Raw genomic sequence first — 22,703 nt, 5'->3', positions numbered from 1 at the left:
TATGAAAGTAGAACTGCACAATGCTGACACATTCTGTTAAAACCCTTAAGCAATTATCCCACTGTTACTATAGGCACCATCTCTCCCTACTATACCTGCTATCCCACAGTCACACTCCCTTCCCAGAGACTATTATCCCACTGTTACTATAGGCACCATCTCTCCCTACTATACCTGCTATCCCACAGTCACACTCCCTTCCCAGAGACTATTATCCACTGTTACTATAGGCACCATCTCTCCCTACTATACCTGCTATCCCACAGTCATACTCCCTTCCCAGAGACTATTATCCACTGTTACTATAGGCACCATCTCTCCCTACTATACCTGCTATCCCACAGTTACACTCCCTTCCCAGAGACTATTATCCCACTGTTACTATAGGAACAATCTCTCCCTACTATACCTGCTATCCCACAGTTACACTCCCTTCCCAGAGACTATTATCCACTGTTACTATAGGAACAATCTCTCCCTACTATACCTGCTATCCCACAGTCACACTCCCTTCCCAGAGACTATTATCCACTTGTACTATAGACACCATCTCTCCCTACTATACCTGCTATCCCACAGCCACACTCCCTTCCCAGAGACTATTATCCACTGTTACTATAGACACCATCTCTCCCTACTATACCTGCTATCCCACAGTCACACTCCCTTCCCAGAGACTATTATCCCACTGTTACTATAGGAACAATCTCTCCCTACTATACCTGCTATCCCACAGTCACACTCCCTTCCCAGAGACTATTATCCCACTGTTACTATAGGCACCATCTCTCCCTACTATACCTGCTATCCCACAGTCACACTCCCTTCCCAGAGACTATTATCCCACTGTTACTATAGGAACAATCTCTCCCTACTATACCTGCTATCCCACAGTCACACTCCCTTCCCAGAGACTATTATCCCACTGTTACTATAGACACCATCTCTCCCTACTATACCTGCTATCCCACAGCCACACTCCCTTCCCAGAGACTATTATCCACTGTTACTATAGGCACCATCTCTCCCTACTATACCTGCTATCCCACAGTCACACTCCCTTCCCAGAGACTATTATCCCACTGTTACTATAGGAACAATCTCTCCCTACTATACCTGCTATCCCACAGTCACACTCCCTTCCCAGAGACTATTATCCCACTGTTACTATAGACACCATCTCTCCCTACTATACCTGCTATCCCACAGTTACACTCCCTTCCCAGAGACTATTATCCACTGTTACTATAGGAACCATCTCTCCCTACTATACCTGCTATCCCACAGTCACACTCCCTTCCCAGACACTATTATCCACTTGTACTATAGACACCATCTCTCCCTACTATACCTGCTATCCCACAGCCACACTCCCTTCCCAGAGACTATTATCCACTGTTACTATAGACACCATCTCTCCCTACTATACCTGCTATCCCACAGTCACACTCCCTTCCCAGAGACTATTATCCCACTGTTACTATAGGCACCATCTCTCCCTACTATACCTGCTATCCCACAGTCACACTCCCTTCCCAGAGACTATTATCCCACTGTTACTATAGGAACAATCTCTCCCTACTATACCTGCTATCCCACAGTCACACTCCCTTCCCAGAGACTATTATCCCACTGTTACTATAGACACCATCTCTCCCTACTATACCTGCTATCCCACAGCCACACTCCCTTCCCAGAGACTATTATCCACTGTTACTATAGGCACCATCTCTCCCTACTATACCTGCTATCCCACAGTCACACTCCCTTCCCAGAGACTATTATCCCACTGTTACTATAGGAACAATCTCTCCCTACTATACCTGCTATCCCACAGTCACACTCCCTTCCCAGAGACTATTATCCCACTGTTACTATAGACACCATCTCTCCCTACTATACCTGCTATCCCACAGTCACACTCCCTTCCCAGAGACTATTATCCACTTGTACTATAGACACCATCTCTCCCTACTATACCTGCTATCCCACAGCCACACTCCCTTCTCAGAGACTATTATCCACTGTTACTATAGACACCATCTCTCCCTACTATACCTGCTATCCCACAGTCACACTCCCTTCCCAGAGACTATTATCCCACTGTTACTATAGGAACAATCTCTCCCTACTATACCTGCTATCCCACAGTCACACTCCCTTCCCAGAGACTATTATCCCACTGTTACTATAGACACCATCTCTCCCTACTATACCTGCTATCCCACAGTCACACTCCCTTCCCAGAGACTATTATCCACTTGTACTATAGACACCATCTCTCCCTACTATACCTGCTATCCCACAGCCACACTCCCTTCTCAGAGACTATTATCCACTGTTACTATAGACACCATCTCTCCCTACTATACCTGCTATCCCACAGCCACACTCACTTCCCAGAGACTATTATCCACTGTTACTATAGGCACCATCTCTCCCTACTATACCTGCTATCCCACAGTCACACTCCCTTCCCAGAGACTATTATCCCACTGTTACTATAGGCACCATCTCTCCCTACTATACCTGCTATCCCACAGTCACACTCCCTTCCCAGAGACTATTATCCCACTGTTACTATAGACACCATCTCTCCCTACTATACCTGCTATCCCACAGCCACACTCCCTTCCCAGAGACTATTATCCCACTGTTACTATAGACACCATCTCTCCCTACTATACCTGCTATCCCACAGTCACACTCCCTTCCCAGAGACTATTATCCCACTGTTACTATAGACACCATCTCTCCCTACTATACCTGCTATCCCACAGTCACACTCCCTTCCCAGAGACTATTATCCCACTGTTACTATAGGAACAATCTCTCCCTACTATACCTGCTATCCCACAGTCACACTCCCTTCCCAGAGACTATTATCCCACTGTTACTATAGGAACAATCTCTCCCTACTATACCTGCTATCCCACAGTCACACTCCCTTCCCAGAGACTATTATCCCCACTGCTACTATAGGCACAAACCACCCTTCTATACTGTCTATCCTACAGTCACAGTAGGACACTTTCACAATAGATGAAAACTCATCCTACACAGACTGACAAATGACCGACACACAATTGGGAGGAAGTCATCAATCAGATTTCTATAGCTGAATGAAGGGCCTGTGGGTCTTAATAGGAAATCTTGGTTGACATTGGCCATATAAAAAGAGCTCATTTGACATTTGTGTCTGTACATCATCCACCCACATATTTATTATAAATGTACTGCAAGAGGATTCACTGGCAGACATACAAGTAGTACCACATAACCCAAAATATAAACATAAACATAAATATGTCCAGGACTTACTAGTAATTAGTGTTTGGTTTTTAGGCTATTATCACTGCACTCTCCAAATGTCTTGCTGATTATTCTTAAAACACACAACTCTGTGTAAATGGATTATATAGAACAACTGCAAAGACTGTCAGGGCCTAAGGTACTGACACTCCGGAGATCCCCTAGGAGAGCAGAACAAGCCACAGACTTACCAAGAAAGTTATCTTTTTCTACTAGTACAGAATATATTCTCTGCCTGCTCAACAGCCTAACACACACACATTACTAACCAATTATGTCAATAGGCCCTAATTTCCTATTGTTTAACAGCTCCCCAGTTGCAGAGCAATTCCCATCCAAACTTCCACTACATTTCACAGTGTATCATACCCCCCCCCTTGCCTCTACCTCATTGATAACATTGTTTCTTCCAATTTCCCTCCTTGCTCCCCTGTCACGGCCGCCATTTTCCTCAAACCTACGTCATACACATGGCGCCAAGCGATCCTGATCGCAATAGATAAAGCTTGGTCATGGGGAGGGATTTTCTGCGTATGAACCTACTACAAATCCCATTCATTGTCCATGCGCTAGGTCTTGGACAGGGAGCGATGTATTATGGGTATTTATTTTCTCTACCCAGAGGTGTTCCAGAAAGATATCATTTACATCTACTAAATGGCTTCAAAGCTAAAAGAATAAAAAGGACAATGAGATTGAGGTATGTCTTTCCATGGACACAGTATTGTGTTTGGACTTTCCTTGTCCTTTAAAGAGAGGCAGCTGGCTTTCTAATTTCTTGGTCAGAGAGAATAAGCATCACTCCTTCCAACCCTGTGGAATTTGAAGGTCTCACTTGAGAAATCAGACCTATCCATTCCCCACAGATCATGGGGCACAGGTCTGGACTGAGAATCAAAATAGGCCCAGGTATTTTAGGTACACAGAGGCCCAATCAGCTCCCACCAGCCCACTAAATACTGACTTTCTATGGGATCTTATAGCAGCCCCTCTGGCATTTGCAATAACCCACAGATTGCCAGTTTGGGCCTGATGGGGCATATTCACCAAAGGGGCAAATTTCCGCCAGCTAAGGATCCTTCCCACTTCAACCATAGGCATGAATTTGTTACCACTACACTAATTCACTAAAATGCAGAGTTGCTTCTCTGTAGCCAAAAGCTGACAAAGTTTCGCTAGTGAAGCTTCTTTAGTATTCTTACGATAAAGTCAATTTAAAAAGGGCAGGTTCATATAGGTCATATATATATATATATATATATATATATATATATATATATATATATATATATATATATATATATATATATATATATATATATATATATATATATATATATGTCTTTATTAGTGATGTTGGTGCAAATGCTTGAAGTTGCCACTTATTATTACAAATGTCCAAGGAATCAAGATAAAGTAAAATGCCGGTAAAATAACGGCCGGTGGAAAAAGACATTTGAGGACAAAAGAGATCCTCAAATGTCCTTAGGGTTGCCACCTGCCAAGGCCGGGGCCGGTATTACAAATTTACCGGCAATGTAGCTGTGGGTAAATGTGTAATACTCCTAACAAAAGCCCTCGGCTGCCCCCAAACCGCTCAAAATTTACCTTTTTTGCTGCCTTCTGGCCAATCGAGCATTCTGACTCCACCCCTTTATGGCACGCCCCACCTCTTTTCACATTACGACCCGCCCCCCTTTACACCACGGTCCATCCATTTGCTCCGTCCCCACCACCAGCCGGTGAGCATCTTATTAAAAGGTGGCAACCCTAAATGTCTTAGACACGAGCCCACCCTAAAACAAATATGGCATGCCCCTCAAATAGTTCGAAAAAAAATGTCAACACAAAAATCTTTAATAGTTAGAACTTTTGAAGGCAATCCCACTTTAAAATATGAAAAGACACCAGCGTTTTTTAGAACTTTTATGACTTTCTGGCATACAGGATATGACATAAGTTTGAAGAGGGTGAAGCTTCATCTTATCAGTTCGTCAGGTCTTAGGTGGCGAACAAAACTAACGTTCTGTAAAATTCACACTTTAATGAATTAGTAACCAGGGTCATACCTACAGAGGAAGCAGACCCTGTGACTGCAGGAGGCCCAAGAGGTATAGAGGCCTTATTCAATTTTCAAAATATATGGATAAAACAATTGGGGACCCTAAAATTAATTTGCAGTGGGGCCCAAGAACAGCTAGTTACGCCACTGGGAGTAACGATCGTTCGTCTGAGCAAAAATTCACCTGGTGATAGGGCATAAAACTTTGCTAGTGACGGTCTGTTTCGCTAGCGAATTGTCCACTACGCCTGTTAGTAAATTGCCCTGCCGATGGGATTTCTGGCAAGTTTTCACTAGCGGTGGCCACTTCGCCCTTTAGTAAATTACAGACCAATTGCAGTCCAATTTTTAACATGCAAGAGACTTTTTAGATGATTTAAAAAATTAAAATCCAAGCACAGACTACCCATACATTCCTATCACACACTCCTATGCTTTTTTAGCTTACAGGTCCTGCAGTGACAGTTAGCAGGAGACGTCCTTATCAAGAGATCATTGCAAAGACTTGACCAGTTAAAGGGATCCTGTCATCGGAAAACTTGTTTTTTTCAAAACGCATCAGTTAATAGTGCTACTCCAGCAGAATTCTGCACTGAAATCCATTTCTCAAAAGAGCAAACAGATTTTTTTTATATTTAATTTTGAAATCTGACATGGGGCTAGACATTTTGTCAATTTCCCAGCTGCCCCTGGTCATGTGACTTGTGCCTGCACTTTAGGAGAGAAATGCTTTCTGGCAGGCTGCTGTTTTTCCTTCTTAATGTAACTGAATGTGTCTCAGTGGGACATGGGTTTTTACTATTGAGTGTTGTTCTTAAATCTACCAGGCAGCTGTTATCTTGTGTTAGGGAGCTGTTTTCTGGTTACCTTCCCATTGTTCTTTTGTTTGGCTGCTGGGGGGAAAAGGGAGGGGGTGATATCACGCCAACTTGCAGTACAGCAGTATTGAAGTTTATCAGAGCACAAGTCACATGACTTGGGGCAGCTGGGAAATTGACAATATGTGTAGCCCCATGTCAGATTTCAAAATTGAATATAAAAAAAATCTGTTTGCTCTTTTGAGAAATGGATTTGAGTGCAGAATTCTGCTGGAGCAGCACTATTAACTGATTCATTTTGGAAAAAAATTTTTTTCCCATGACAGTATCCCTTTAACATCTTAATACTCATGACTTAATGCTTAAAGTGCCTGAAGTCAAGATGACATCAAAAACATTCATAGGAAAGGCATCACGAAGGCCGTTCAAATTTCCTGGACTTAATGCACCAGCCATATCTGTAGAGCCTTGCCATAATGTAGAATCCAGAGGCCTTTTAATTTGGAACCATGTTATTAAGCATAAATAACACAGAGACGTTAAATGGAATTATATAGTAGTGTATGCAGTGGTTTTAATAGTCTTAAATTAATGGGGGGGGGTTTCAGGTTGGAGATTATTAGCCTTCTTATATTACCTTAAAACCCCCTCCAGCCCTGAGTTTTCTCTTTTGGGCCCTTCTGTAAAATAAAATGTTTCAGCTTCATACACAAACACACTAAAATAATTCCATTCTCCCACATTATTTTAATTGATCTCTTAGTGAACTTTTCACCCGTTAAAAGGCTTACATTATAACTCCAACTGTGACTTGTAAACCAGTTACATTATGGGGTCTATTTGTATTTTATGAGGCATCTCATTTCATCGACTTCTCCAGACAATGGGAACGTAAAAGATATGGAACATGAATTTATGGAATATTGCCTCTCCTGCAAATAATGTTTACTATAAAACTCTATTTGTAGCAACACACGTCTCTATATAATTATATGGTACATATTGCATGCACTAGATATTAAGTAGAAAATGCAATTTTTGGCAGAAGAAGTTAAAAAGAAACTGTATCTAAATGCTCATAAAGAAGAGCAGCTCACAGATGAGGTTCCACTAGAATAATATGGTTTTAATTAGGTCATCAGAGGTCAAAGGCAGTGAGAATACAGACCACACGCAAGTCATTTTACACATAAAAGATTAAATTAAAAAAGAAAATCACGAATGTAAAAAGATTGTTCAGCAGTTGTTTACTAGTGTTCACATAAAATATAGTCTATAAAATCAAACATATATTACAGTGTGTACAGTATGAAATATAAATGCTGAGTTTTTATTAACCTTCCTCCCTCTTTATGTCAGACGGAAACATAGTCACGTGTTGTCCATTTTGAATTTTCAAAAAAAAACATTAATTTGAACACCAACGGAGATGGCCAAGTGAGGAGCAGAAGGAGCCCCTTACTGGTGACGTTTTTTATTCTCGTTACTACCATCATGGCATACATTATATACTACATTATAGTACTTGCTTGATCAGAAGTGATAGAGAGCTATCCTACATTGTCCTTTTATTTTATTCAGTGACACATACCTGTCTCAAAGCCAAAACTTGGGACAATATCCACTGTACCATGAAATGCTCCATTCCATGCCGAGGTAGCAGTGGTGGTAGGAGTGGAATCAGTTTTTGTAATATCACACTGGGGAGCTGAAATCCTTGAGGCTCTTACTGGTGGCATTAACAGATGTCCATATCTTGGGTCTAGATGTGAACCTGGGTGATGATGATGGTGGGTGTGTGGATGGCCATGGTGGTGATACATGTAAACGTCATGCATATGCGTATATGGCGAGCTTGCCTGTGAAGCCAATGGATAATGCCAGGATTCAGAAGCAGCTGGTGGAGGAGGTGGTATGGTCTGATGTAAAGTTTCCCCACGCCAGTTGGTATGGTCCGTGCTTGAGAAGGTACTAGGGGCTGTTGAAAAGTCTTGATGAACCCCGCTCAGGCATGGCGGAGTTGATGGCTGATAAGTGTTTGTCCATAGTGATGATGGAAAACTGTTTCTTTGGCATGATACTGACGGGCTTTCTGAAATCAGAAACAAAGGTAAAAACATTAGCTATACTGTGCCATTTAGTTACAATGAAGGTTTTCTACATAATCTATGTATATGGTGTAATGTAGTTCATACTAGTATATATAATAAAAGACACCACGGAGTTCCTTGACCATATCGGGGCATGAGAATGCAGACCAAATATATCCTTATAACCAACTAGGAATATATCATCAAAAATGAATGGTGCTTAGCGATGTCACCTACTACATGACTTCAAACTTGGTTATATACTGAAATTCTTGCACCAGCTTAAAGTTTCAGCTTCTCAATAGCAGCAATGATCCAGGACTTCAAACTCGTCACTGGGGGTCACCATCTTGGAAAGTGTCACATGGGCTCTGAGCAGCTGTTGAGAAGCTAAGCTTAGGGGTCATTGCAAATTATCAAGTAGAAAATAAGGTTGGTCTGTAATATAAGCTGATGCTACAGGGCTGATTATTAAATTCTGATGCTAATTGCACTGGTTTCTGTGCTGCCATGTAGTAATTATCTCTATATATTACTAATCAGCCTTATATTGTGACATTTATGTTCTATATTCACTGTATATTGTGAGTGGGTCCCTAAACTCAGTAAGTGACAGCAGCACAGAGCATGTGCAGTGAATCAGCAGAAAAGAAGATGGGGAGCTACTGGGGCATCTTTGGAGACACAGATCTTTACTGCTAAAGGGCTGTGGTTGCCTTGGGCTGGTACAGAAGCCCAAAACATAATTTACAATATTTCTAGATACTTCTTTAGTTAAGCTTTAGTTCTCCTTTAAACAGAGTTCTTTGAATATAGTTGCAAACCATATACAGCCGACTTTAGAAACACTGTGAATGCCTTTTATAGTAAAGTCAGAAGATAAAGCTGGCTACTGCATTTTAGCTAGCTGAAGCATTTGGCCCTGCTCGGAGCTCACTTATTTTTCTAATTATAAGTAAATGTTGGCTATTTTAAGGGGAAGTCTCTTATGGGAACATAACTTGATGTCTAGTGTTGAATTGATGTCTCTGTCTTGCTTTGAGCAAGAGATCTTCAAAATGAAAAACAAAATGAAACTGAAAAAAGTTAAATATAAATAGTCTGCTATAAATAACAAGCAGAATGGGTAGAAAGCGATCACTTGTTTTGTGTCCACGAGAAGCCATATTTGCTTACCCCTCCATAGAGAATTGGCGCCTAGTTTGCTCTTTGATGCTGTATTTTCAGGATTGAAGGTGCTTATTTGGCTCAAAGCCCTGGAGAAATGTTCATCCACCACTGCTCCAATGTCTCCCTGAAAATAGGTGAATAGGACACAACGAGAATTCAGATATTCCATCTCCGCAGGCTGTTCCTTCTCCTCTTCCTCTTGTTTTGTTGGGTGAGCCATTTCTAATGCTTCTTGCATCTTGTTGTATGCTGCTATTCTCTTCTGCAAAGCAAGGTAAATCCATTCAGTATTTATCATGTACGGCAGTGGTCCCCAACCAGTGGCTTGCCAGCAACATGTTTATCACCAACCCCTTGGATGTTGCTCTCAATGGCCTCCAAGCCTGGTGCTTATTTTTGAATTCCAGGCTTGCAGGCACATTTGGTTGCATAAAAACTAGGTGTACTGCCAAACAAAGCCTCCTACTGGCTGTTAGTTCACATAGGGGATACCAAATAACCAATCACAGTCCTTATTTGGCACCACCCAGAACATCTTTAATGCGGATGTTGCTCCCCAACTCTTTTTACATTTGAATGTGGCTCACGGATACAAAAAGTTTGGGGAACCCTGATGTAAGGTAACACCTTCTTGGTGGTCTGCTTACAACATGCAGTTAAGGCAGATTAGTAGCTGCTCATTTTAGTTGGTCAAAAATATGTTTCTTTTTCTATAAGGACATAGTAGTCTACTTACATCATAGGAGGCAATGATTATACCTCATTATACCCATCTACAAGTCGTAGCTACTGATGGCCTAAGAGAATTCTCCCAACAGCTCAACGTTTTGTGTATCTATATGTTTGGCAACTTCTTGGATAGGGCTAAAGAACTTTCTTCTCACTAAGAAAAGCGAGAAATAGGAGGTTGAGACAGAAGGGGAGAAATGCTCATAGAGACTAAAAGAATAGACATTATACAGCAGTTTGGCACTGCTCCCTGTAAGCATAGTTTCAATTCCATTCCGGCACATCAGCCTAAAAAGCTTTGCATGAAAACACGGAGTGAAACATGGTTTGTCTTGGCAAATCTGACAACCGTTCATGAATTCGCAAGTGTGGGACTTACCAAAAGTGGGTATCCTTTCAGGTGCACAGGAGGTGGAACTGGGTGGAACTAGGGTGGATTGGGAGTATGACCTTAAATGCCCTGAATTTGTATTTTAAAATGTTATGCGGTACTTAATATTTTCTATAGGAATTTACAGCCAGAGAAAGACAATCAAGTGCTTTATAGGTTGAGTGTGTAGACCATCTCCCAAATAATACATTTCTTTACAGGCTCTCTAGCTCTTTAGCTGTATGTTAGCCTCGCTTGCTACATTTAGACTGGCTTTAAAGAACACTTTAAGCTTTTAGACATCACTGAAAATAACCAGACAAATGAGGAAAAAGTGTCTCATCACCAAGCCTCTCTACTGTAATGCAAAACAGAAGCACACAGAATCATTGGTGGGCTAGACAATGTCTTAAAAGATATGAATGCAGATATCCTATGCCTAGGGTAGCACCAGGCCCAAATACAGCACTGGATGGAGGTAGTATTTAGTCGGCCAGGAAAAGACCAGCTCCATTTCTAAGCAGTGTACAAGAAAAACCACACAAGTTTTTAGGGAGGATCTCTTCATCTGGTTTATATATCTGATAAAAATGGCTTTTCTGAAAGCTATTTCTTAATAAATAGAGTTGCTCATTGTCTGGCCCACCAAATAGTCAGTGTACCTTGGTCCAGTATTATATTCTGTCCTAGGCACAAAACATCTGACCACCCCTCCCCACAAGAAAGTATTAGATCTCACCGATATCTTCACTTCCTTTCATTGATCACATAATAAGTCAATAGCATAAGCAATTGGCTCTCATGATGGTACTATAATTCTAGCTGAACCCACAGATGAAAGTGTAAGCCCCATAGCCCCATGTTTTTGTTTTTTTGTAGAGTACTGTTAACTGCTTGGTCTTTGTGTCTTCCCACTTGACTCTCATTTGCACAACCCAGCAGGGGACTTCCTCTAACTTGCACTTGAAAGGGCTCATGATGAAGACGATTGACAGAAGCTGGCAGGAGCTATTACAGGCTAGGTATATTTTAAAGGAGTTTTTTAGCAAAATAAAAGACCTGTCAAGTTTGAGTGTCTGCAGGTTGAAATGCAAATGAACAGCAGAGATAGGAGTCAGTGTAGATGAGAACAGTCAGAGTACAGTATTAGTCAATCAAGAACGGGACAAAGTTAAGCTATAAATTAAAACTGTGTTTGTATCATTGACTGGATAGGAAAAGGCATATTTAGAGAGCCTGGTGTCAAAAAAACACAGGAGATTCTGAAATGGCATCATTCACAACATTAAAGGCACTAGAAATGTTGTATTAGAACGCAGGTATGGGATGAGTTATCCAGAAAGCTCTAAATTATGGAAAGTCCATCTCCCATAGACTCCATTTTATCTAAATAATTCAGATTTTTAAAAATGATTTCCTTTTTCTCTGTAGTTATAAAACAGGACCGGTGTGGGACCTGTTATCCAGAATGCTCGGGACCTGGAGTTTTCCAGATAATGGATATTTACGAAATTTAGATCTTCATACCTTAAGTCTTCTAGAAAATCATGTAAACATTAAATAAACCCAATAGGCTGGTTTTGCTCCCAATAAGGATTAATTATATCTTAGTTGGGATCAAGTACAAGGGAGATGGCCTTTCTGTAATTTAAAGCTTTCTGGATAAGGGGTTTCCAAATAAGAGATCCCATACCCGTACCTTGTACTTGATCCCAACTAAGATATAATGAATCCTTATGTCGATTTTGATGCCCGCGAATTGCCGCCGGCAGTTTCGTTAATTTTCTGGGAAATTCGCAAATTTTTCGACGAAGCAAAACGGGACAAATTCGCCCATCACTAGTGGCAATCTCCATTCAATATTTACCTTTTATAATTTAGGCAGAAGCTAAGCTATAATACAATGTACAAAAGATTGACACGACTCAGCATAATTCAATAGAATTGGTATTTTCTAACAATGGCCTATCAGAACTATTTAGAACTGTTATCAATGTTCTCTCTTGACTACAATCCCCCCCTGACCCGTAACGTTCCATAATGACCACAAACTCATAAATGGTAATTATTCTTCTGATCTGAAAAGCATTCATTTCCCTTTGGAGAAATATTTGTGGTTTGGGATGTATTATTCTACTAGTTTGAGGTATTACAATCGTCCCTTTTTTTTAGATGAATAATTCATTTCAGGAAATTTATTTTTCCATTCTTGGTTATAGAAGTAAAAGCAGATTTTTTTTCCCATTCACTGTAGTGTGTGAGTATTCAGTCAGGGAACTATCACTGCAGTAAAGGGGTATCCTGTGATCTCATAGTCTGGGGAAGTTATAGAGGGGCAAATATGCTCTAGGTCTTGTCACCCATAGCAACCAATAAGCAGGTACCATTTAGTATGTATTGCTTTGAGTTACTAGCCCTGAAGTCAACATTGGGCCTCTTTGTGATTTCATAGGGCAGATGCAAGATAGAGAGGGAGATTTAGGACAGGTATGGGAGCTGTTATCCACAATGCTCAGGATGTGGAGTAACGGGTCTCCGAATAACGAATCCTATACCTGTGTATCTAAATGAATATGCATAACATATGATTGCTCTCTACTTCATACACTCTGACACACACCAATGGAAGCTGTAGTTCAAAAACATCTGGAGCTACACAAGTTTTACCTGCCCGGGTTATACATTTAGTACACTTTTCAGCTACAGGTATGGGACCTACAGCTTTGCAGAATGCTCGGGACCTGGGGTTTTCCAGATAATGGATCTTTCCGTAATTTGAATCTTCAAACCTTAAGTCTACTAGAAAATCATGTAAACATTAGCTGGTTTTGCTTCCAATAAGGATTCATTATATCTTAGTTGGGATCAAGTACAAGCTACTGTTTTATTATTACAGAGAAAAAGGAAATCATTTTTAAAAATGTGGATTATTTGGGTAAAATGGAGTCTATGGGAGACAGCCTTTCCGTTAGTCTGAGCTTTCTGTATTATGGGTTTCTGGATAATGAATCTCATACCTATATATATATATATATATATATATATATATATATATATATATATATATATATATATATATATATATATATATATATATATATATATATATATATATATATATATATTCTCTTTCTATATGAATCCTATTCTGGGCACAAGGGCAGCTAAAGGTAGTTTTTTTGGAGAAGAAGTGCTGTCCATCTATGCATATATATATATATATATATATATATATATATATATATATATATATATATATATATATATATATATATATATGTATATATATATATATATATATCTATATTAGGGTTGCACCTTTTTGCACCATGGAATCCGGGCAGAGGGTGGGGCTGTGATGCGGAGGGAGGGTGACATGGAGGGGTGTGGCCGTGATGGTAGAGGCGGGGCTATGATGCAGAGATCGCCGATTGGCCGGTCGCCACGTCAGTTATAGGAAATCCTGCACGGTTTTTCCTAATTTGGAAAACCGGGTAGGCAGTTTTGACCTGGGTAACCCTTCATAAAACTGGGCTCAAAACCGGGCAGGTGGTAACCCTAATATTTATATATAGTTTCACAGATGACACCAGCATTTAAATGTAATATTACCCCCAAAGGGAGTTATATATATATATATTTATATATATTGATAAAGGACTGAATATGTGATCGAAACATTGATGTTGTACAATAAAAATTAGTTTTACATTTTTTAAGCAAGTCCTGTGAGTCATTGCTGTGGATGTGCTTGCTGAACTACCACTTGGCACCCAGGCAGTTGCTGGATTTATTTTGTGTGTGCCCTCCATTACTATGGTATATATATATACATATATATCTCAAAGTGATTACATAAAGCAATAGAGTCACCCAGATAATCCCACTGAGATGGTACTAAACAAGTTTGGAAATGCTCCGCAGCTTTGTGTATGGCTGGCACGAGGCTGAGAGGGACACTTCCCATGTAAAGTATGATCTACACGGATAATAATGATAAAACTTCATGGAATGCTGCAACAACACAAGCTGTATTCTCCAGTGACCCGCTCTGGGCCAAGTCAGTATAAGCCCCACCCCACACCCACGCTCTGTGCATGCTCACAAGCTCCTGTCAGTCTGATAAGAAAACACACATTTTTATTATTCACATTTGCTTGGGCAGCACCGGGTTGACTTCACTTCATGGGATGGATCTCATTAGGGGCAGATAAGGAAACCGTTTAACCCTTTCCCTGCCGGCACTGCCCTCCCATCGGATACACAGTACATTGGGTGTATTCTTTAGGGGCTGTTTCAATAACTTCCCATGAAACACTATTGTATCCTAAAAATATTCTAGAACTTATCTTCACTCTATTCGTGCTTCTATTAAATAAAGAGACAACTAATATTTATATATATATATATATCTGGATTGCATAGCAAAATATACAGAAAAGTAAAATCAAGTCAGTTAATTGTTCACATCTGGACACAACCAGTTCCACTGGACGCATACAAATTCTGCAATAAAGTGGGATTATTTTTTGATTGGATTTTCAGTTCAGTGGAGGATCCAAAAATCATCTATGCTAACGTTAATTTATGGAAATTGGATGTTAAACATAATAGGTGGAAATATTATTACTATTACTGCTGCTCCTCATTTTAAAGGGCAAAGTCCACCTCAAAAGAAACAATTGTTTAATCAAAGAAAACATCCTTCTAAGCAAATTTACAATATACAGTTATTAAACATTTTCAGCGCTTTCAAAGTTATTTGTAAAAACACTTGATATTGAAAGCAGCATTAGCTTAACTCCTAGTTGTTACTTTTTAAACAAAAGTCTGTGTTCCCCCAGCAAAGACAGGTCTGTTAAAGAGGTGGTTCACCTTTAAAGTTACCTTTAGTATGTTATAGAATGTCCAATTCCTAGCAACTTTGCAATTGGTCGTTATTTATATTTTATAGTTTTTGAGTCACAGTAGAACCCCCATTTTACGTTTGTCTGAGGACCAGAAAAAAAATGGTGTAAAATCCAGGAAAATGTAAAATCAGGTTTCACTGACTTTTTCTTTACAACTTTCAAATGAGGGTCACTGACCCCCATCTAAAAAAACAAGTGCTCTTGTTATTGCATTTTTTTTTATCACTCAGGCCCTCTCCTATTCCTATTCCATTCTCGTATGCAAATCAATACATGGTTGCTGGGGTAATTTGCTCCCTAGCAACCAGATTGCTGAAACTGCAAACTGCTGAATAAAAAGCTAAATAACTCGTGAACCACAAATAATAATAAATGATAAACAATTGCAAATTGTCTTGGAATATCACTCTCTACATCATACTAAAAGGTAATTTAAAGGTGAACAACCCCTTTAATCAGCTGCCTTGTCTTACATTGTATTAATAGTCTGAGTCATCAGGACAGAGAACAGAAAGGGACAGACAGACGCTGCTTTCAATAAATTTACAAATAAACATAGGAAATGTGAAATGAATGTATATTGCAAAGTTGTGTTAGAATTATGGTTTCTTTTATTAGGCTAAATTTATTTTTTGGGTTGATATTAACCCAACAGTCGATACTTGTTCCTTTCCTGAATACGGGGGGGGGGGGGGGGGATCACTACTGGTCACAATTAACTATTTCTAGTTGTCATTGTAATCAATGAATTTGCTATTATTGTTACACTAAGTTGTGCAGGGATATTTGATGGCAGGAATTCCGCAGATCAGTGTGGGATCACTTCATTCACCTGCTGCTACGTCACTGCTCTGACTGAAGATAATCAGAAGGTTTCATTTCTTTAACTTTTTAACTTTATTTTGTGACAAAAGGTTATGTGATTTCCCTTCCTGACCCTAATTTCCATATGCAAATTATAATTCGGATTCAGTTCGGCCAGGCACAATGATTCGGCCAAAACTGAATCCTGCTGGAAAAGGCCAAACACTGGCTGAATCCCTAATAGAGAGAGAGAGAGAGAGAGTGAGGGAAAGAGACAGATGCAAAGAGAGAGAGAGAGAGAGAGAGAGGGAGGGAGAGAGAGAGAGAGAGAGAGAGACAGATGCAAAGAGAGAGAGGGAGAGGGAGCAAGAGAGAGAGAAATAGAGAGAGAAATAGAGAAAGAAAGAAAGAAAGAAAGAAAGAGAGAGAGAGAGAGAGAGAGAGAGAGAAAGAACGAAAGAAAGAAAGAAAGAAAGAAAGAAGAAAGAAAGAAAGAAAGAAAGAAAGAAAGAAAGAAAGAAAGAAAGAAAGAAAGAAAGAAAGAAAGAAAGAAAGAAAGGGAGAGACAGATAGAGAGAGACATGGAGACAGAGAGAGAGAGAGAGAGAATATCGAAGCAGGCAAGGATAAGAGGTGTTTGTATAACATATAAAATATCAGGATATAAGGGAGGTCGAATCTCCAATGAAGACTGACAGTGAAGACATGTTCCTTCCAAGAGGTTCTGGAGCAACTTTTTTTTATCAATACTTTTTTATAAGAAACAAATGGAATTGGAAGTTTAAGACAAGAGAGAAAGGAATGGGCAGAGTCAGACAGTAGGGATGTTGCTTCTCACCTGTTGGTTGTGATGATGATGATGGTAACAGGCAGAGCTACAAGGTGCCCCCGGGCTGGGCAGATAGTGGCGCATTCCATACACTTGGTGATGGTACATAAGATCCAGACAACTCATTGCAAGTGTCCCAGTAGTAGAGAGTCGTGTGACTGCGCAGAACTGCTGTCTAGTGGCACCTCCGAGCGCTGCATTCTCCTGCTCCCGGCGCTACTTATACATCCCGGGGGGACTGGCTGCGCGATGTGATATCGGCGCTACATTAGCATGAACACAATAGAGACATGTCCGACCAATGGGCAGCCCGTGTGCTAGTGGAGCCTGAGACCTGACACATTCACTCAATAGCCCGCCCCGGGGGGAGGAATAATAACGCTTGTTTCCCTCCTCTGAGCCGCCCTCTGGGGGGAGACTGAATGCCGAAGAGTTGCAGCAAGTCGCAGTCTGTCCGAGGCCGAGCAACTGGTTGTCGCTGCGCTGAGACTGCGGAAAGTTCAGCTCAATCTGATGTATCGATCACACAGTCTCACCGGCACCTCCGACAAACTCAGTGATGTTGTTATCTCACCAAATAAATGCTCTGTAATCCCATGGAATAGTTACAGCCACTAGTTATAGGTTAGTATTAGACTAGCCAATTCTAAGCAACTTTTCAATTGGTCTTCATTATTTTTTATAGTTTATTTGCCTTCTTCTGACTCTTTACAGCTTTCAAATGGGGGTCAGTGACCCCATCTAAAAAAAAATAATGCTCTGTAAGGCTACACATTATATATATATATATATATATATATATATATATATATATATATATATATATATATATATATATATATATATATATATATACACATGTTGGTTTTATTGTTATTGATAATTTTTATTACTGATCTTTCTATTCAGACCCCTTCCTATTCATATTCCAGTCTCTTATTCAAATCAATGCATGGTTGCTTAGGTCATTTGGACCCTAGCAACCAGACTGCTGAAACTGCAAACTGGAGATCCGCTGAATAAAAAGCTAAATAACTCAAAAACCACAAATAATAAAAAAATGAAAATTGCAAATAGTCTTAAAATATAACTCTCTAAAGCATAGTAAAATTAACTCCTAAATGTTAGGAGTAGTGATGGGCGAATTTCTCCTGTTTTGCTTCGCTGAAAAATTCGCGTCAATTTTGATGCTCAGCGTTAAAGTCAATGGGCGTCCGAATAGTGTTGACGTGCGACGGTTTTGACGCAATCGAATTTCCGAAATCACACAGTGTGTCAGTGATTTACTGTCTGTGAGTCAGTCCCACCCTACAACTAGTTTGGACCCTTCTAGGGGGACTAGGCACACAGTTTGGGTACAATCGCTCCATAGGTTCCAGGGTTTTGGTTTAGTTTTTGGGTAGGGCACATAGGAATATGCAAAATACAACATACATACAGTATCAGTACTGTGCAACCTGCAGCGCTTGTGCTGAACCTGCCACTTACAACTGAGCTGTAGTTCAACAACAACTGGAACACTGGAGGATATCCCTGATTATTAATCCAAGCACCTCTGCTGGGGGGGGGTGTCTTCTTATTGTCTTGTTGTGGCTCCTTAACAATCCATGGGGCAAAGTTACTAAAGGGCGAAGTGACTAACGCTGGCTGACGTCATTTAGGAACTTTGCCGATTTACTAACGGTCGCTGGTGTAACTTCGCTAGCGAAGGAGATAGACTCTAGTGGTACTTCACTCTCTAACGCCTGGCGAATTTGCTCTCTGGCGAATGGGCGTAACTCCGCAAATTCACTAAGATGCGGATTTTATTTTTTTTTCTTGCGCCAGACTTGCCTTCGCCACCTCAGACCAGGCGCAGTGCAATAGAGTAGATAGGAGTTCCTCAAAAAATTGTTGAAAAAGTCCCAAAAAACTCTGGCGTCTTTTCATATTTTCAGGGTGATAGGCTGCAAAAGATCGTCCATTTTTTGGGGGGTAACCGGCTTCCCCCCTACATTTCCTAACATATGGCACATAAACTATACACTGGGCTCATGTGTAGGGCAATATAACAACTTTATTTTATTTTATTAAGGTTTCCCAGGCTTGTGTAATGTAATGTATTTGCTGCAACATATACGTCCATTCAACTTTAACTTCCTGCCGTATGCAAATTAGCCAACGCTAGCGCAACTTCGCTTGGTGCTATAACGCTAGCGCAACATTGCCAGCGCTCGGTGCCATGGAGGCAACTTCGGATTTTAGTGAATTAGTGTTGTCTTGGCAAATCTACGCCTGGCGAAGTGTTGCAATGTCAGCGAAGCCGTTGCTAGCGAATTTTCAGATGTTAGTGAAATTTCCCCCATGTGAGGATCCCTGTAGATCTACAGAAAATGGGCAGATTTAATTGAAATAAATAGGTAGGTAATGGCTTTTGTAAGTAAAACTTGATATAGTGCAACCCTCCTGGTGCCTCTGTGTCCCAGTTTAGTGATATATGAAGGGATTGAATCAGACCCACAGATAAGGGGTATTTCCATAATTTGGATCACCATGCCTTTTATCGGCCCGTGTATGGCCACCTTTATACACACCTTTATACACAACCTTGGCAGGTCTGAGTTGCCGGATTTTCGGATTCTGATTTTTTTCCATGCTCGGGGTATAATAAATTACGAAAAATTTGAGGTTTTTTTTCACAAAAAATTTGGATTTCATAGTTAAAAAAAACCTTGAATTTTTGGGCATTTGGACTTTTATAAATAACCCCCTAATTATACTTTTCGTCTAATTCAGAGCTTTCTGCATAATGGGTTTCCGGAAAACGTATCTTATACTGTACCTGTATAAAGAATAATTTGGAAAAAGTCATTCAAAAAAAGGTAATGCAAATTAAAGGGTTTTTTTTATCTTACCTTACCTTCAATTAATAAACGTTAGCAAAGCAACCCGTCAGGAAAAAAAAAACAAAATCAGTCAAATGCTTAAAAAGTAGAAAAAAAAAGACTTTAATGCGACAGTTGCGCTAGATATATAAAATATTCTCGGTATGTGGGAACTAACAAGGTGCTTTGCAGGAATTCAATTACTTGAAGCTGATCGACCAAAGCTGCCTGTTTCCACTTAATTCTGCCATGCTTCTTCTATTATTGCGAATCAAGTGGATATTTATGTGCGCGGCTCTGCTGAAGGTGTTTATGGGACGTAGAATGCACAGTCATCGGCGCTCGATGTCGGAGAAACCAAGGCGGTTACAATGGGAGCTCACATAATCGAGATTAAAATCACATGCAGATGGAGCTTCTCTGCCACATCATAAAAACAGAAATGAACACCTTTCAGCAGATTTATCATTTGCAGAGGTTTTGCCCCTTTTGCTCTTTTTTTAAAGAGATACTGTCATGGGAAAAAAAAAAATTTTCAAAATGAATCAGTTAATAGTGCTGCTCCAGCAGAATTCTGCACTGAAATCCATTTCTCAAAAGAGCAAACAGATTTTTATATTCAATTTTGAAATCTGACATGGGGCTAGACATATTGTCAATTTCCCAGCTGCCCCAAGTCATGTGATTTGTGCTCTGATAAACTTCAATCACTCTTTACTGCTGTACTGCAAGTTGGAGTGATATCGCCCCCCTCCCTTTCCCTCCCCCCCAGCAGCCAAACAAAAGAACAATGGGAAGGTAACCAGATAACAGCTCCCTAAAACAAGATAACAGCTGCCTGGTAGATCTAAGAACAACACTCAATAGTAAAAACTCATGTCCCACTGAGACACATTCAGTTACATTGAGAAGGAAAAACAGCAGCCTGCCAGAAAGCATTTCTCTCCTAAAGTGCAGGCACAAGTCACATGACCAGGGGCAGCTGGGAAATTAACAAAATGCCTAGCCCCATGTCAGATTTCAAAATTGAATATAAAAAAATCTGTTTGCTCTTTTGAGAAATGGATTTCAGTGCAGAATTCTGCTGGAATAGCACTATTAACTGATACGTTTTGAAAAAAACATGTTTTCCGATGACAGGATCCCTTTAAAGAAGTAGTGATTTGTTTTCATGACTGGGCATCGTCTCCAAAAGTGTATCCCAATGTTGCTTTATGGTAACTTGATCAGTGTCCATACTAATGGGTTCCACCATGGTGTAAATCTGCTTCCCCTGTAAGTAACATAAGATAATCGTGATAATAGAAATCTAGACTCCGTTTTCTGGTTGGTTGTCATTGCTGACGCCATCATCAACGTATTCTAATTAGAGGCTCATTTATTAAAAGTCAAATTGTAGTGGTATTAGAGCTTTGAAACTCTGTTTCTCTAAAACCACTAGTTGGTGAATTTTTGAATTAGAGTTTTTTTGTGGTTTTTACAGTTATGGGCCTAATTTACTAGCATTTGAATTCTAAATATTTGTGGTTCTTCAACATTTCTGTAAAAAAATTTAGATTTATTAGTGGGCAGATTTATCAAGGGTCGAAGTGAAAATTAGAATGAAAAAAAAAAATAGAATTTCGAGCTATTTTTTGTGTACTTTGATTAGGGAATAGTCCAAATTCGATTCGAATTTGACAAAAATTCAAAAATTCAAATATCAAAATTTATCGTGTACTGTCTCTTTAATAATTCTAAATCCTGCTGAATTGCTGTTTTAGCCTATGGGCAACCTCCTAGAACCTATTTAAAGTCAATTGGAGGACTTTTCAAAAAACTTTGATTCAAATTCGATTGAATGCGCTATTACTTCGATTCGTATCTGATCCTATTGTACCATTGTTAATGAATTGGTGTTTTTAGAGGTTCTTTTTTTGCTAGAAATTGTGTGAAAAACTTGATTTTTTAGAGGTATTCATAATTTTTTTGCTCAGAGCATTTTTACATTTGTGCTTTTTTAATTTGGCTCTTTTAATAAATGCCAGGACAAGTGAGTTAAGTTGTGGTTTCAAAAACCACTGAAATAAGACTGTTGATAAGTAAACACAATTTTTTTGAGAAAAAATATGATGCATGAAAAAAAGAAAATCCAAATGATAGTAAATCAGTCCCGATTCGTTTTGGGTCAGAAGAAGCAGACTAGAAAGACCGTTTTAAGGTCTTATTTATTTAAAGTTTAATTGAAAACTTAATTTGATCATGATGGTTTTTCTATTTTTCTCAAATCTTCAAAAGAATTCAGGAGCTGAAAGCATGGCGACATCCAATCAAACCAATGGGCACTGGCTTTAAAAGTGCTCCACGTGCTTGAAAATTCTCAAGAGTTCTTGAAAACTCTTGAGTTGCTTTACCATTAAAGTCTACAGGAACTACGAGTAAGGCAAAGAAAATGTGTTCTTATAGATTTTGACAGATGCATGGTTTATTAGCGTGCTCCCTCATCCTAACTTTTTTCCTTATTGAAACAACTCAGCATGCTGTGTGTCAGTGCATTGAAATTGCTGACTCAGGCTGCGACGAGCCAATCAGAGTAGGTGAAATCTGTCAGTGACTCACTGTTGCAGCCAGAAAAAAAAAAGGTTTGGTTGAGAAACATACAAATATATTGTTAAATATCTAAACAACTGCAAGGAACAAAATAATAAAAACTGTTCATGAAATGTATTTACATACATACCAGTTCCCCTTCAAGCCAGGCACTTT

At 39.7% G+C, this 22,703-nt stretch overlaps 1 protein-coding gene across 2 annotated transcripts in view; it reads right to left on the bottom strand.

The window, feature by feature from the left end:
• vgll3.L (vestigial like family member 3 L homeolog) overlaps positions 1-17,383 on the bottom strand; it is a 28,749-nt gene extending 11,366 nt beyond the window's left edge. Inside the window, exons 1-3 of one of the 2 annotated variants that reach the window (XM_018245990.2) lie at positions 17,104-17,383; positions 9,459-9,714; positions 7,784-8,284 (exon numbers count right to left, since the gene is read on the bottom strand). In XM_018245990.2, the coding sequence (XP_018101479.1) occupies positions 7,784-8,284; positions 9,459-9,714; positions 17,104-17,220 (874 nt within the window). In that variant the 5' untranslated portion in view covers positions 17,221-17,383. Of the gene's footprint in view, positions 1-7,297; positions 8,285-9,458; positions 9,715-17,103 lie in introns of those variants that run through there. The other variant, XM_018245991.2, reaches the window with a different exon arrangement.
• Between the last annotated feature and the right edge of the window lie 5,320 nt (positions 17,384-22,703).

The sequence above is a fragment of the Xenopus laevis genome, chromosome 2L (assembly GCF_017654675.1).
Source record: "Xenopus laevis strain J_2021 chromosome 2L, Xenopus_laevis_v10.1, whole genome shotgun sequence".
In the NCBI taxonomy this organism is placed as follows: Eukaryota; Metazoa; Chordata; class Amphibia; order Anura; family Pipidae; genus Xenopus; species Xenopus laevis.
This window is presented reverse-complemented; position numbering and strand designations above follow the sequence as displayed.